The sequence below is a fragment of the Mytilus trossulus genome, chromosome 10, assembly GCF_036588685.1.
Source record: "Mytilus trossulus isolate FHL-02 chromosome 10, PNRI_Mtr1.1.1.hap1, whole genome shotgun sequence".
Lineage (NCBI taxonomy): Eukaryota > Metazoa > Mollusca > Bivalvia > Mytilida > Mytilidae > Mytilus > Mytilus trossulus.
This window is the reverse complement of record NC_086382.1, coordinates 10,825,004-10,843,192: the sequence shown is the minus strand read 5'-3', so window position 1 is coordinate 10,843,192 and position 18,189 is coordinate 10,825,004. Positions and strand designations below refer to the sequence as shown.

At 33.8% G+C, this 18,189-nt stretch overlaps 1 protein-coding gene across 1 annotated transcript; it reads right to left on the bottom strand.

Annotated features, from left to right (window-relative positions):
• Positions 1 to 5,856: 5,856 nt before the first annotated feature.
• Positions 5,857 to 10,718, bottom strand: LOC134686841 (uncharacterized). The gene is made up of 2 exons (XM_063546645.1): positions 10,607 to 10,718; positions 5,857 to 7,004 (listed from the first exon to the last, which is right to left on the bottom strand). Exon 2 carries the CDS (start codon positions 6,978 to 6,980, stop codon positions 6,264 to 6,266), a length of 717 nt encoding a protein of 238 aa, XP_063402715.1. The 5' UTR covers positions 6,981 to 7,004; positions 10,607 to 10,718; the 3' UTR covers positions 5,857 to 6,263.
• Positions 10,719 to 18,189: the final 7,471 nt, after the last annotated feature.

Genomic DNA, 18,189 nt, shown 5'->3' with positions numbered 1-18,189 from the left:
CTGATCAAGAGGAACCATTTTTTCCGTACGTTCCCGAACATGTTGGGGATATACAATTTGAAGGAAAGCGTGTTAAATTTCCGAATTTTATGGATTCTGAAAGACTTCGTACTGATTTTCAAGAACACAATCTTCCGGAAGTTAACAACGTTATGCAAAGTCACGACTCCATTAGGAATTAAAACATTTTAAGCGCAGTAAACAATTTCAAAACAAACAATTCGATTTTGGATATGACGCTGATACAGAAGATTACGATGTAGCAGATCAAACAATTTACAAAATAAAAAGTCAGTTACCAGATTACATAAAATATCAACAATTCACGGACAAATGTGACTATGAAGACCGTAATATAACAGCAGATACAGGACACCGTGATATACCGGAAAATATTGACACTGAAAATCAGTCAGAATCAGTCGATCACAAACAAGTGCTTAAAATCAGGATACAGAAATTTCTACGGAAAAGGAAGATCATTCAAATTTTACAACATTAAATACCGATGGTGACGAAACCCAAACTAATCTTAGTACAGAAACGGCTACAAGTGAGAACAATACGCAAGTTAAATTCACTGGTTCAATTGCAATTTTTAGACATGGTGATTTTAGTAAGGACACTTTTCAAAAACTGCAAGTGCGGGACCCATACTTTTGACCTTTTATATCATATTTTGAACAGAATAAATTACCCTCTTCACAGAAAGCTGCTAGAAAACTTCTACTCGAAACTCAAAACTATGACATGGTGGATGGATTGCTTTTTCATACTCGTACAGCAAAGTGTAAACGGACAAAACTTTTCACTTCGTATCAACTAGCGTTACCAGAGGTCGCTATTAAAACCGTTCTTCGATTGTACCATGACTCACCGTTAGGTGGACACGGTGGCATTCAACATACAGCGGACATGTTAAAAGAACATTATTATTTCCCGAAATTATTACAGAGTGTGACGGATTATGTTAGAAGTTGTCACGATTGTCAGAGCCGAAAAGTTACTCAAGTTAAACATGTTAAAACAAAAGCAGGTATCGTCGCTTTTAAGACACCTAAAGCGCCTTTTCAGGTTTGGCAAATGGACCTATACGGACCTGTACCAGTGTCAGCAAAAGGAAACTTTTATATATTTACAGCCGTCGATGCGTTCACAAAATTTTTAGTTGCAGAGCCTATACCGAACAAAGATGAGTTGGCAGTTGCGGAAGTCTTGTTTAAACTTGTATCTCAATATGGAGTTTGCGATACTATGATCAGTGACCGTGGTTCGGAAGCCACCGCTCGTGCAATTAAGGAAGTGTGTCGATTACTGGAGATAAATCAGCAATACACACCGAGTTTTACTCACCACTGTTGGTTTGTGTGAAAGAACGCATAGAACGTTTGCAGAACTCATGACGCCTTACATTCAACAGGGAAAACATTGGGAGGATATGGTACCATCTATTTTATTTTCATTAAATTCAACTGCCAATGACAGTGTAAAATATTCACCTTTTGAAATTCTTTACGGCAGTCGTCCTAAATTTCCTTTGTCGGGACACGTTCGTGATTTGAATTTAGCGTCAATCCCAAAAGATTATCATGACTATCTTAAACAATTTTCCGAAAGATCAGATATTATTCGGAATGAAGTAAAGGATCACGCACTAAAGTCGCAAACAGCAATGATGGAACGCGCTAATCAAAAAGTTCATAACTTAACATTAAGACTTGGCGACTGTGTATACATGAGTAAAGACCCGACAGGTCCAGGACATAAATTTAAATTCAAATTTGCAGGACCATATGTTGTTGAAAATTGTGAAAGTCCACACTTATATACAGTAAAAGACCAGACTACATCTAAAATTTTCCCGTCAATCCATATTAACAGACTAAAGCCGGCATATGTTCGCAAACCTAATCAGTGTAACTATTTCATGGATCCAGTTATTACAAATGTCAATCTGTTCACAGTAGAACACAATTTACTATCAGATGAACATTCGGAACACAGTGAGAACGATAGTCCATGCATTGATCTTGTTTCATCCGAAAATGAATTATCCAATGTCCCGGATGTAAGCACATCAGAAAATAATTTACCCGTGCGACGTTCTAAAAGGACACATAGAAAACCCATGCGTTTCCATAACACTAATTTTACGACACCTGAATCGTCCACAGATAGTCATATCAAAGACAATGTTTAAATCAAACGTATTACTATACTTGCTTGTAAAATAGTGAACGGAACACATAAATATTTAGTTCATCTTTGTGGCTAACCTGCACAGAACGCACGTTGGATGGATATTTCTGATCTCAACGTTAAAGCCAAAGAGATTATTAGTAAAAGGCCCCCGCCTATAATAAATTAAGTGTATTATAGCTTGGGCGTGTGGAAATTATTCCGCCGCTTACAATGAAATAAATTATCAAAGTAGCGTCTGCTCCTAACTGCATAAGCGTGTGGGATTTTCATCGCCGCTAATTCATAAGTATCCAGAGATAAAGTTTGCTTAACAAAGTAATGTAAGAAAAAGAAAAGAAAAGAATCACAAGCATCATCTCTGTTGCACCTGATATTTGTGTGAGGTTTATCTCGCCGTCATTCGTATTCTTGTATAGATGTCCAACAATTTGATAAACTTTGAACTGTTAATTGAAGCACTTTATTAATGTTAATCGTTTGTTCAAATTTATTGCATTTCATTGTATTTTTGGTTGACTTGGAATAGCCCATTTTTTTAATAAGTGTGCATAAATTCACTCAAGATTTGCATATCAGTTTTCACTATTTGCACATAACTGATTTTCATCAAATTTGTTCATGATAACGGAAATCATTTAATAGCGTGTACATTTGATACAGTAGAATGAATGTTCATGTGGAATATTGTCAGTAGCGGTGTGATAGATATCATAAATTACCGTTTCAAGAGGTGTTGCTTTTCTGAAACAAGTTTCATTAACTATAAATTAATACGGATCCACGAGTATGTGAGAGAGAGTAGGGGGGAGGGGGTGGGGGTATGAGAGTGTGAGAGAAACAGTTATGGTGGATGAAACCTATTGTGGAAAGCTCATTTTCAATAAGAGGTAGCGGTCTCTGTTGGTTCCTTATCGATGTATAATAAACAGCTACAGTCATGACAACATTGTTTCACTTATATATATATGCTATTTTACAAATAATTGTATTGTGATTTCATAACGTTATCAAATTTTACCAGAGCATATGGAGTAAGATGTGAGATTGTAGAGCAAAGAGTTGAAACGTATTGCAATAAGATTTTTGCATATGGAGTCGTATTGTACTGGAGATTGTTTTTTATAAATTGATATTTACATAGTATTATGGTTTGAACTGAATTCAACCTGTGGGAAAAAAATATCCAAATGTTTGCTAAGCGGGGGGATGTTATGTATTAGGGTTGAATTCTGTTCGAGGTCGGGGCTATTCCAGGTAAGGGTGTAAGGTCAGACCCGTAGTGCTGTTTTTGATGTTTTTAGTATGAACGTGCTTAAGGAGAATAAAGACGTGTTTTTGTAATGATGTCTTGTCCAGTTATTTAGTCCCCGTAAAAGGCAAGAATATCTCAATTAATCCCAACAGTCGATAACACACGAAGACAGTAACATTTTGCGAGCAGTAAATCCGATTTACCATCTTCATGTTGAAAAAACAAGACGTAGAATGATAACAGTATTATGAAGCTTTTATTGTTTAGTGTAACAAACTTGGGAATGTTCTTAAAACAATAGAGTTCCCTAGCAAATTGTGTCCTAGCTCGCTAAATTATATCACATAACATTACGAGTTCCCGAATTCCCCCTAATTAAACGGTTTTATCCCGAATTACCGAAAAATCCTTTCGCCCCTCTAGCATGTTTTCTTCAAGTTTCGTTCCAGACTCTCTTTAAAAAAAATATAATACAAGCAAAAACAAGTACACACGCAAATTAAATTCCCGCCGATGAAAATATAGTCTAGCTATTGAAATAGTTATGAAGAACATTAAGTTTTTCAAGCGAGTTAAATTCGATTGTTTGATAAAAAAAACTAGGATTACTTATAGTTATACATATTCATTTGCAATATTATTATGCACTTTTGTTGTTGTTGTTGTTTGTTTTTGCTTTTTTCATTCTAATGTTCGTCCTTGACATCATAAACTACAATCTTATTTCCTGACCTGGACGTAGCTTATTTTCCGATTAGTAAGCCGATATGATCCGTTCGTACTAATTTTCCGATTAGGAAGCCGATATGATCCGTTCGTACTAATTTTGACATTCGTTATGTAATTTTCCACAGTATTAAATCTTATTTTTTCAACAATGCATTTATTTTTTCAATGATTACAAATAATTTCATATTTCATATCACTTATAACAGAATTTCATCGACCGTGCAAAAAAATGATCTTAATACCTAATGGAAATAGTTATAGCACGTCGTCCTTCGGTTGATGTTTACATTTTGGATATTGTACATATCAGAGGGTTTGGTGGGTTTAAATGATTACAGAATAATGCCCTTAAAAAATGAAGATTAGAGAAAAAAGGGGCTAATTTTTTGAAGATAAGAGAAAAAAGGGGTTAATTTTTTGAAGATTAGAGAAAAAAGGGGTGAAAATTAAATGTTTACAGAATAACAGACTTTACAAATTAAGACCGCACCAACCCCTCAACCCTTAATTAATATCCAACTTCGAGAAAATAGACGCACACTTAGTACATGTTGTTTGCGTATGTTTCTGATATCGGTTTTATTAAAAAAAATATAATTAAAAGTATTAAATTTAATTCAAAAACCCAAGTACCTAAACATTACGAATTTGGAAATCGTACACTCAACAACAGTTTGAATCAACTTAGATGCTTAATTTCTTTAAAAAAATAAATGTATGATCTTAACAGAGTCAATATAATTTCACACCCATCTTGTAGCAGTGGTGCTAAGTGTGAACGTTCGGAAACGTAAAACTATACTGAATAGATGATATATATTAGAAAAGGATTATATGTTAAAATTCTTTAAGCAACTGTTATATTGGTTTTTGTATGTTTTTCAAATCGATGTTACGTGATGGTTTTGTCGATTTTCTCGAAAATCCACCATTCTAAGGAAATATTGGGTAAATCTGTCGTTTTTTATTGGTTTAATTGATTAATACATACATGTCAAATGTTTTCGCTGCCACATCTTGAAGCAGAAACTTTACATAGAAATATATATGTAGATCAAACTTTACTTTCAGCAACTTCATATTATATCGATTGTCGAAGTCACGCTTGGAGATCTCTCGAAAGTATATATAGGTTTACTAAAGAGTCCAACTGCGGCATGCTTGATTCAGGTGATAATTAAATATCAAAATAAAGAAATGTATTCTGATTACCAATGATACAACTATCAACAAGAGACTAAAGCGCGTGCAGCTATATACATGTCATCGTACGGTTTCAACAATCATTAGCAAACATTATACCATACAGTTAGCCATACGAGGCCCTAGCAAGACAAATGTTAAACAACGTAAGACTAATGTAAACTTCAAAAACAAGTGTCCTGATTTATGACAAAGTATACATCCAAAGTTTTATTTGACGTAATGGAGGTTCTAACAAAAACCTTTCACCATTCGAGGCGAGCTCACGATGTCGAGACCACCGAAATGGTAAAAATAGTTTTAGAAATAGGCTCATATTTATTCACATTCAATAAATGTTGGTATATCTATATTATTTAAAACCGGCAGATTCTACTGTGCTTGCAAAATGTTACGGTCTGCATGTTGAAGCAACATCCGGATATTTCTATCATATTCTTAATGGCAATAAAGACATATTATCACATCAATTACAAAGAACTCAATGTAATGAAGCATTTATTGTATTGTGTATTACTATATGAAAGCATTTTTTCAAACATAAACATTTTTACCAGAAGAACTTCAATATAAGCAAGCATTCATAATAGGCATTTTGAATAGATTGAATCTTTATCTAGGTAAATATTTTATTATTATCAGTTAAGTTCAAGGTTTAAATATTTTTCTTTAAAAATATAATATTTTCACGGTAACCTTCATTTTAAAATAAAAGGAAAATTGTTTTTTAAATACCTCCCTAGATTCCTAATTACCCTATCAAATATAACACAGTATCAATATTCTAAATCAAGCAGTTATATTTTCAAAGTTCAGCAGCATCAGCATTTCACTTCGGGTTGTTGAGATCATATGGTCTTGTGGATGCATGAGGATTTCATTGGTTCCGAATATACGCACAACATCTGTAATCGTAGCGTATGTTACCAGGACTTGGACGGGCAAGTCTAAAGCTATTCAGGAAGTATCCAAGGTGACAGGTAACTTGATGTCTATCAAGATATACAAAATTCTTTCCACCACCATCAGAATTAGCTGGTGTACTGTGGGACGTGCATCTCATGTTTGCCCGCTCCGACCCATTTGGTGTACAGCACGAATAAGTATACCTGTACATGTCGTGACCTCCATTGCGGTTCAGGTGAAACTGCTTTAAAAATCCGTTATAGGGACAGGTTACTTGATGACGATCCAAATATATCACTTGACCATTCCCATCAAAATTGAACATCGTGTGTCGTGATTCGGTTGTACAGCTGAAATCACGAGGTAAACTGCAACAACTTAAATCATATCTGACCTGGTTTCTGGCTCCGTTCCGTACCAAATGAAATGATCTCATAGCGGCAAGCCCACAGTTGGGGCTTTGACGGTCCAAATAGACAGTATCGCCGCCTCCATCGTTGGTAAATGGTGTACTCACGGAAGTGCAGTGTCCGTAGTAGTCACGTTTACGTCGAAGAAGCTTATCCGAGGCTTCAGTGTCAGGATCAGAATTCCTTTCCATTTGCTTGTGTATATGCCCTTTACTGTCCTCATCAGCCCGTATTACAAGAAAAGCTGAGACAAGCAACATCATCTTTAGAACAGACATCTTTAATACCAAATTGTCAAGTTTCTGAAATGAAAAATATATTCTGTTGAAACTAGAATCTTACAATAACTGTTTATTAACTTAGTATAGGTATTTTATTATTTAGATTATATTTTTACTAATATCGCATAATTTTTTTTACAAAATATAATTTGATCATCTTCATACGGTTCGATTATACATGTATAAGATCATCTTCACAAACTTGTGAATGTTCTTAAAACAATAGAAGGACAGGTTCCCCAGCAAATAATGTGTCCTAGCTCTCTAAATGATACAATGTACTCACAAATTCCTGAATTCACGGACATTTTACTGGCTGATCCCGAATTCCCGCGAATTAAACGGTTCAATCCCGAACTTCTGCATCTCTAGCATGTTTTTTTTCCCTTCAAGTTATGTACAAGACGCACATTCCAAAATATATAATACAAGCCAGAATAAGTACACATGCAGTTTAAATTAACACCAATGAAAAAATGGTTATGATAGAATGTAGAATGCAATAAATTGTAATTATATTTAATAAGCTATGTAAGATAACACACACGTCCATTGTTTTCATGTTTTCAATATTTGTGCTTGTTAAAATGAATAAGAAAAACCATTATAGATTGTTTGCGTCTGTAGCCCTTTACTTGACCAACTTTTATCAAGAGTGAACTCACGGGTATCATTCGGTTAAACGAGAGAAATGGTCGTGAAAGAATATCTAACGGCGGTCAAGTATTGAGAGACGATCGTGAAAGCTCTGGTAACGGATCGTGAAAGACATTTAAGGAAAATTCTACGTCAGAATCTTTGAAAAAAATCGCTTAATTTTCAAAACGCGGAACAAATCCAAACAAAAAAATAATGTCTGTCAAAATGGTTTAACTTCCTCAACATACCTGTGAAATGAAATAAAGAAAATACGCAGTACTTTATGAAAAAACACAAAAGGCGCAATGCATGTCTATCAAATTAATTACAAATAACACGCTTTTAGTACCTATAATGGTCATATTTCAGTTTATCGTGATATATTTGAAATTAAATCTTTGGTGTATCTGATAGTACAGTAAAATTAAGGTATGTTCTTCTATTAAAAGCATTAATTTGTATATGAAAACCTTGAATTTGTTGAATATCCATCAAACTTGATCGTGAAAGATAAGGCAACGCATTATTTTGATCGTGAAAGATAATGCGTGACCAGACTTATTACTAGTAATCAGAAATTAGTATTTCTTTTACCAATTGATAAACCTACAACTGGTTGAAGCCTGTAACTATTTGATAAGGATGAACATTAAAGCTATTCTTTTTTTTTATTCAACACTTTACCTCGAAAGTTAAAAAAAAAAAAAAACAACTAAAAACGTCTCTAAATAAGTTTGAAAGATTCAGCTCTGAGAATCGGTCAAGTGCAATTCAGGCACTGTTTAGCCAATAATATGGATATGCAACGTTTAAACCAAAATGATATCCATCAAACAAAAAATTACAGCAAAACAGCATCTTTCATGAGTAATTTGAGATTGAATGATAACCAACATTGTGTGCAACAGTACTTTCTTAAGTTCTGTATATACAACGCAGATGTGGATTCATTTAACTATATACTACAGACTATAGAATACCAGAGCGCAAATGCTGTAATGTCTCGTCTGCTTTACTTATGATAGTTAATTTTTGGAACGTCTATAATATCAAGGGTTTTACTAGAAGTGGCAAATGCGCTTAATGCGTTTAATGTATTTTGTGTCCATCTGATAAGTTAAGCCTTTTCAATTGATTTTTATAGTTCGTTCTTATGTTGTAGTGTTATACCACTGTCTCAGGTTAGGGGGAGGGTTGGGATCCCGCTAACATGTCTAACCCCGCCACATTATTTATGTGTGTGCCTGTCCAAAGTCAGGAGCCTGTAATTCAGTGGTTGTCGTATGTTTATGTGTTACATATTTGTTTTTCGTTCATTTTTTTTTTTATACAAATAAGGCCGTTAGTTTTCTCGTTTGAATTGTTTTACATTGTCATATCCTAGCCTTTAATTGCTGACTATGCAGTATGGGCTTTGTTCATTGTTGAAGGCCGTACGGTGACCTATAGTTGTTAATGTCTGTGTCATTTTGGTCTCTTGTGGATAGTTGTCTCTTTGGCAATCATACCACATCTTCTTTTTTAAATTATGATTGTCAATGGTTCATAAAAAGAGTGCAAGGTCAGATGAACCATGACATACAGATCTCTACAAATATCCCGTAGACCAAATAAATGTGTTCCGATCCTTACAGTGCCTTAGAAACTGACAAATGTAAAAGTTATGCTTGGCCAATTAATTCGAAACATAAGGTCAAAAGTATATGAACCCTGACCGACAGCCAGATATAGACATCTTACTATCATTCAATATATCAAATGCAATTGACGTCATCATGGTCATATATGAAACATGCAGACAGACATGTACACCATCCACGAAATACCATGACGCTATAGCATACAGGTATATATCCAAAAGGCTAGACAACATAAAACGAGCATTGCCGAATGATGCATGATAATGAGTTCGATGTTATTTGAAACCTTGCAGAAATCGAAAATGTACACCTCACAATCATAACAACAGACAGTTATCCTAAAGCTTAACGAATCCGCGATACGGACTTGACCACAAAAATGAATCTTCATCCATGAAATAAGGCAAATTCGGGGTCAGGTGAATCCTGTCTGACGGACATGTAGTTTATAGGATCCAATTTACAAAATGTGGGTATCCTATAACTCGTGATAAGTGAGTACTTCACATGACAATAAAAAGCTTCATCCTACAATCATCCAACTATTTACATTTCATTTTCTAAATATTTTATACTTTGAAAAGCTTAAACCTATTGAGGATGTTAACCTATGTATATATATAGCTTTTCTCAATACCAATAACAAATATTAATTTTGATATAATTGAAGAATAATTTGAACGTCTTCGTAGCATCATATCTTTCACGATCCTTTTCACGATCTTCAAAAATGCGGTACGTGATCTTTCACGATCCGAAAAATCAATTTTTGTGTAAATAGTTCTTTATTTACCAAGTTTCAGATTATGTTTATACAAAATAACTATGAGAACCATTTGATTAATTCAAATAGAATGCCCTTATTCGTATTAAAGTAATTTTTCTAGTCGAATTTGCGAAAAAATCATGTTTGTTTACATTTTTTATGTCATTGAAATGTCGAGAAGCAATCTGCCTTTTGTTGTTTTGTAATAACTTTGTACTTTTAAAAACTGGATATTCTCACATACTGATCATAATGTTGAACCATTTTGACCGATAGTTTTATTTTGTCGTAAATTTGTCTGTGTAATTAATTAAATTAGAATATGTATTGACCTTTTATATGTCTTATCGATTAAATGTCTTTCACGATCCGTTACCAGAACTTTCACGATCGTCTCTCAATTCTTGACCGCCGTTAGATATTCTTTCACGATCATTTCTCTCGTTAAACCGAATTACACCCGTGGAACTGGTCAATTGGAATTTTAAAAATCAAGTACCGAAACAAAAGATGAGCTATATATCAGAAACTCTAATTATAACGCTTAATGAATCAATGATCAAATAAAAGACACTTACCGTCAAAGCTGGAGATCTGACAATTCACAAAAAGTGTTTACTAAGCAGACGAATTTATAGTACTGTTCAAGGGCGTTATTACATATTTGCGTGTTTAAAATTGACCACTGACATATTCTTTTCCGACCGGGACGTAGTTGAATTTCCGATTAAGAAGCCGTTATGATCAGTTTATACTAGTTTTGGTACAATGAATGTTATTTTCCACAATATTAAATCTTAATTTGTTTACAAATGCATTTTTTTTTATAATTTTAAATATTTTCATATTTCAGATCCCTTTAAAAGAATTTCATTGACCGCGAAAAAAAGAGGGTAATAACTATAACACGTCGTCCTTGTACGGGGAGCCAAATGCACTTTTTTAATCAAATTCAATTTTGTGTACACAAAATTCAATTCTGTCATAACAAAATCATTTTTGTCTTAAAAAACTACGTGATACAGGCTTGTTTTATGAGAACTTCAATATTATAATGTCAAAAGTTATTTATTTAGACAAACTTCATTTTTTGTAGACCAGCTTCATTTTTTGTAGACAAAATTCATTTTAGTAGACAATAGACAAAATTCATTTAAGTAGACAATAGACAAAATTCGTTTTAGTAGACAATAGACCAAATTCATTTAAGTAGACAATAGACAAAATTCATTTTAGTAGACAATAGACCAAATTCATTTCAGTAGACAATAGACAAAATTCATTTTAGTAGACAATAGACCAAATTCATTTCAGTAGACAATAGACAAAATTCGTTTAGACAAAATTCGTTTCAAAATTCATTTTTGCATGCTCATTGTTGAAGGCCGTATGGTGACCTATAGTTGTTAATTTCTGTGTCATTTTGTCCCTTGCGGAGAGTTTTCTCATTGGCAATCATACCACATTATCTTTTTCATAACAAATTATAAAATATATAATCTGATCTCTCATCAAGTGAAATGAATATTCCGCCAAAAAAAAATCCTCCCCTTCCCTTCCCGTCTTCCCATATAAAATCAAGACCTACTCTCATTACACCCAAAGTGAACCACTACATTGAGTGGCTACCAGTTAGTATGAGTCTTTATCTGTCTCTTTTGACTGCCCCTATGGTATCTTTCGCCCCTGCTTTAAACTAACCCTGAACAACTCTGAAATTAGAATAATTATTATAAACTAAAGGCTCTTAAGAGCCTGTGTCGCTCACCTTGGTCTATGTGCATATTAAACAAAAGACACAGATGCATGGATTAATGACAAAATTGTGTTTTGGTGATGGTGATGCGTTTGTAGATCTTACTTTACTGAACATTCTTGCTACTTACAATTATCTCTATCTATAATGAACTTGGCCCATTAGTTACAGAGGAAAATATTTTGATAAAATTTACAAAAATTTACAAAATTTATGAAAATTGTTAAAAATTGACTGTAAAGGCGATAACTCCTTAAGGGGTCAACTGACCATTTTGGTCATGTAGACTTATTTGTAGATCTTACATTGCTTAACATTATTGCTTTTTACAGTTTATCGTTATCTATAATAATATCCAAGATAATAACCAAAAACGGCAAAATTTCCTTAAAAAATACCAATTCAGGGGCAGCAACCCAACAACCAGTTGCCTGATTCATCTGAAAATTTCAGGGCAGATAGATCTTAATTTGATAAACAATTTAATCACTTGTCTGATTAGCTCTAAATGCTTCGGTTTCAGAGTTATAAGCCAAAATCTACATTTTACCCCTATGTTCTATTTTTAGCCATGGCAGCCATCTTGGTTGGATGGCCGGGTCACCGCACACATTTTTAAACAATGTACCTCAATGATGATTGTCGCTAAGTATGGTTGAATTTGGCCCAGTAGTTTCAGACGAGAAGATTTTTGTAAAAAGATTACAAAAATTTACGAAAAATTGGAAAACAATGACTATAAAGGGCAATAACTCTGCAAGGGTTCAACGGACCCTTTTGGTCATGTTAATCTATTTGTAGATCTTACTTTTCTGAACATTATTGCTGTTTACAGTTTATCTCGATCTATAATAATTTTAAAGATAATAACCAAAAAACAACAAAATTTCCCTAAAATTGCCAATTCAGTGGCAGCAACCCAACAACCGGTTGTCCGATTCGTCTGAAAATTTCAGGGCAGATAGATGTTGACATGATAAACAATTGAATTTCTGTTAGATTTGCTCTAAATGCTTCGGTTTCAGAGTTATGAGCCAAAATCTACATTTTACCCCTATGTTATATTTTTAGCCATGGCCTTGGTTGGTTGGTTGGCCGGGTCACCGGACACATTTTTTAAACTAGATACCCCAATGATGATTGTGGCAAAGTTTGTTTAAATTTGGCCCAGTAGTTTCAGAGGAGAAGATTTTTGTAAAAGTTAATGACGACGGACGACGGAAGACGACGGACGACGACAGACGACGGACGACGGACGACGACAGACGACGGACGCCAAGTGATGAGAAAAGTTCACTTGGCCTTTTAGGCCAGGTGAGCTTCAAAGGAGAGTCAAATGAGCCAGAGTGAACTCATTCTGTGAGGATTCTGTATTGTCACAATTTCAAAACAATCTCTCTTGCATAATTAAAATAAAAGAAGGAATTACTAAAAGCATTGGTAGTACAAATTAAGACCACACAAACTATTAACATCTATCTTCCAGAAAATAGACATACACTTGATACATGCTGTATTCGCATGTTTTTGTATTCGGTTTTGGAAAGTTTTATATCCAAATTAATAATTAATTTGAATTTAAAAACCCAAGTAGCTAAACATCACGATTTTGGCTGTCGAAAACTAATAAAACGTTATTTTGACTCAACGTCAATGCTCAGCTTCTTCTTCTTGTTCTTCTTTTTTTTTCTTTCTTTCTTTCTTTCTTTCTTTCTTTCTTTCTTTAAATAATGTGATCTTAACCATGTCAATTTCCTTTCAGACCCGTCATGAGATGTGGTGATAACGATGAAAATTCATATCACTTCTTTTTTGTATGTCCTAATTATGGGAAAATAACGGAATCAAACTACTAGGATCTAAAAATCTGAACTGGTAACCAGAAAAGACGCCACATAATTTGAACACCTCAACCTACGGTGATTCGTCATTAATGATGAAAATAAAAGAAGTATAAAGAATTAATATGAATTTGATAAAGAGTGAAAGAGATTTCTAATTGTGTACTAAGTAATATAGCACACTAAAGTGTATATTCTGTACAACCATTCACATCATCACATATCAGCTTTTATACTTATTAAATATTTTTATATATAAAAAAACTAAGTATAGAAATGGGAAATGTGTCAAAGAGACAACAACCCGATCAAAGAGCAGATCACAACTGAAGGTCGCCAATGGGTCTTCAATGCAGCGAGAAAATCCCGCACCCGGAGGTGTGCTTCAGCTGGCCCCTAGCAAAAATGTATACTAATTCAGTGTTAATGGACGTCAAACTAAACTCCGAAATATATTAAAGAAACTAAAGTTAAAAATCATACAAGACTAACAAAGGCTAGAGGCATGCATGCTTTGTAACTATTCTATATAGAATAATACATGGCAAAATCCGTATCGCATACTGTATCACCACACAAAAACAATATCAGTCCCGAGAGTATGCGCTACAGGGTAGGTGATACAGACTGGGAAAAAGAACCTTTATAAGATATACGAAATTGCTATTCGGTCTTTATTAAGTTTTTTCTAATATCTGTGTCTGAATGGAAGTTCCTTAATTTCAAAGTGTATTTTTCCTTATCTTTAAAAAGTTTTTATGCGCATGATTTTACTTTTTAAAATCAGTCAGGATCCTACTTCGTCAAAATTATCTCCCCATTGCGCCAGTTCATTTTCACAATCGTAGAAATGGAAGCCATTGTAGGGATGACGCGCTACCAATTTTTCTCTTGGAAACCGATAAATTTATTATATCCTTATATGTCAGTTGCATTTTAAAAGACAAATGTATCAACTCGCTAATGAGCATCAGTTAATGATCTTGTCTGCATTGATTAAACTTGTCTGATCGGTTGTCAGTTGGAATTTTCGAAAATTCATAAACATTAAAAAAAAAATTCTAATTAAAAATTTCGTGGAAGGGCAGACTAGATTTTTTTAGTGGTTGAAGACTATAAACCCTAGTTATCACACACACAAAATTATTATTTTTCGAGGATATGCATTTTCATCACCCAACTTGAAAGGCTGTCGTCAAGTACTTTTAGTAAAAAAATAGCTATTCGAACACACCTACTCTGTTTTTGTCATTCATTAGATAGGTATTTCACTCGACCCATATATTTCATCTTTTAGTACTGTGAGGATTTTGAAAATAAATAACTCAGCCTTGATAATCACAAAAATAAATGGTTTGTTCTGTGGTAGTTTGAAAATAAATAACCTGATTTGCAATGTATTGAAAATAAATAACTTAGCAGGTCTATAGCTTCTTGGGCCTTCAGCGGTTCCAAAACCTTTCAAAATTTTTTTTGCCTCGCTCCGCTCGGCAAATCATGTTTGACACTACATTTGATTCACCTTTCAAAGAAGCTAAGTGAACTAAATTAACTTTAATACTATATATGTATGCAATACAGGTTTATTGCTTGGGAATATATATAAACGATTCATTTCGTGAACAAAATTATAAAATACTTCATTTAATTATACCAATTGTCTTTTATAATATAGTTATTACTATGTATTTGTGTTTCGTTTGTCCTGTATCGCTATGTATTATCTTAAAATGTTGTATATTATATTGTCCTCTTGTACACAAGTATGTGTCTGAGGTTATGAATGCAATCTTGAATCTTAAAATTTCTGCAGGGAATTATGATCTTTTCTGATTAAATGGTACATAATGACTTGACTATACATGTATTATTCATAATGAACAAATATTTAAAAAAATGTATGTTTTCGAATAACATAAATATAGTTGTGAAAATGAATAATCAGTCCCTTGCTTTAATGAAAATGAAAAATCTTGCTTCAATAGTGCAGAAAATGAATAATCTGTCCTCTCAGTTTACAAAAATAAATAACCGATCAAAAACAAATCCTCCTGCCCCCCCCCCCCCCCCCCCCCAGAATATCAAATGGTCGTCCCCTAAGCATTTATCGCCTTCTCTGTAAACAAAGAGATTTGATTCTTTTGTTCTATTTCAACCGGGTTTCCGCCTGTACTGTAATTACTAGCCCGTCAACACTGAGGTGAGTTCGAAACCCGCTCGTGCGGGTGCACTCGACTCCAATCTTAATTGACTTGGATTGTCAAGTTTTCCTATCGAAGGTCGTTGGTTTTCTCCAAACACTAGGGCTTCCTCCACCAATAAAACAGGCCGCCACGAAATAGCCTAAATGCGGTGCTTAAAAGTGGCGTTAAAACACCGAAAATCAAATCAAATTTTCAACCAGCATTTCCGTTGTTTTGTTCTAATCCTTATTGATCTTATTAATTTTGGCCATTATTCTTCAATATACCCTTCGATAGCATTCCATGATATATATGCAAATACATTATCATTTTAAATAATTATAAACATATTTAAGATTTTATAAACTGTCCATAAATAGGCCGTTACTTTTCTCGTTTGTTTTACATTTGTCATATTGAGGCCTATAGCTGACTTACATAATGCGATATAAGCTATGTTCATGTTGAAGACCGTACCAAGACCTATAATAGTTGTTAATATCTGTGTCATTTTGGTCACTCTTTTACATGCTTTCATGCAAATTTTGTTTTTCAACTGTTGAACTTGAGTTGAACAAGAAATGTATACATGATCATACCTAGTTTTAAAACCGGTTGTCTCCGGTTGTACTATCTAATAACTTCATGTGTTTATCATATCCTGTTGACTGCATGTTATTAATAACCGATTTTTTATATTTTTTTTTTGTGTTTAAAAATAACTTGACATCTGATCTCAAGTAAAATTATTAGTTATTTGATTTCATTTACATAAAAACCTACTGACCAGGGCCGTAACTACATTGAGGCAAATGAGGCAAATGCCTCATGTTAGAAAAATTTCAAAAAAAAAACTGGAACAAAAGATTGCCTTTAAATATTAAATTGTTTTTCATGGAAGTGTCTAGCAAGAAGCAAGTTATCTTCACTCTCTGGTGTCGCCCCTGCATATTTTTCGTGATCCATGTTTCTATTTTACTTTTAGTTTTCAGGGTTGATGGTCTATTGTTTGTAATTCTGTGTCCCGGGTTTGTCTTTTGTTCATTTATTGTCCTACTAACTTTGTGACTATAGTCTGAGTGTTGATTTTCATTTGTAAACGTGTGGTTTTGCAATGTTGCATGCCCACCGATGTCCAGATATTGTGCGAGAAAATATTTTAAGAATATACGATGCTACAAGACACAGAAAAAAAATGTCGTTTCTGCATGGAGAATTGAACTTGATATCAAAGAATACAAAACTGGCTTTTTTAGGTAGATAAAACTAGATAGCTAGCATGGTTTAAATTAAAGTAAGGTCACCAATTTCCCGGTATCAAATAATTTGAAGAAAAAAACAATAATGTATTGCCATATGACCTTTTCCATTGAAGGGTTTAACTTGCATTAAGTCATGCACAGACCCTTTAACAGAAAATAAAGAAATATGGAGTAAATGTGCATGAAACCTAATCGCACACAAAGTCAATGCATAGAAAAATACTAATGATCAATGGTCAAAGTTGCTGGAGGGTCTTCAAAAATAAAAGAATCATTAATACCGTAAAACAGGGTCAAGATGGTCCAAAGCGGCGTTTTACGTTTCCGCAAATTGGCATTACTTTTCCGCGGAAAAAATATGACGTTTCCGGAAAAAAAAGTTTACGTTTCCGCAAAAAAATATCTTACTATTCCGGAAAAAAAGTCACTATTCCGGAAAAAATAAATTATTACTTTTCCGCAAATAATTAAGGAATACCTATTGTTCGAAAGCAAAGCTATAATAAAAAAGTTAATATGTATAAGTTAAAGGTAATCATAACATGTGAGTAAAATACATCATTAAAATATATGAAAACGTATGTTAAAAAAATATCTTGATATGAGTTCATAAGTCAGTTCTGGCAGAATATTTGTAGCCAACACGTCGTACAAAGTCCATAGTAGCACATTCACCGTTTACAAGTTTTGTATTTTGTTCAGGAAGGAAGTCGAATCTTCTCCTTTTCATATTTACAGTAAGAGTTCTCATCTTTATGTAAGATGTTGTCTTCAGTTTCAATAACACATCGACAACGACAACTATGGTAGGATGGCTAGCGTAAAACTGCTCGTTTAGGTTGGCACGAAAAAACAACTCGACATCATTCTTTTTTCTCTTTTCTCGGGGTCAGGAGTTGATGCCCAAAATGTTGGTCTAAATCTCAATTGCCATCTATATAAAATTCCAGCATATAATCGGCAGACCTCATGCATTTATCGTCAGATGGAGCATCGGCAACTAATTCAACAAAGCATTCTTTAATCATATTAGTTGGCAAGTAAGCCAAACCAAAGATTTTTAAATGAAGTTTAACTCACCCTTACCCGAGTCAACTAGTTATATCTAGTAAATTTTAG

Coding starts and splice junctions, on each gene's coding strand:
- LOC134686841 (XM_063546645.1), bottom strand. CDS start 6,980: ATGTCTGTTCTAAAGATGATGTTGCTTGTCTCAGCTTTTCTTGTAATA.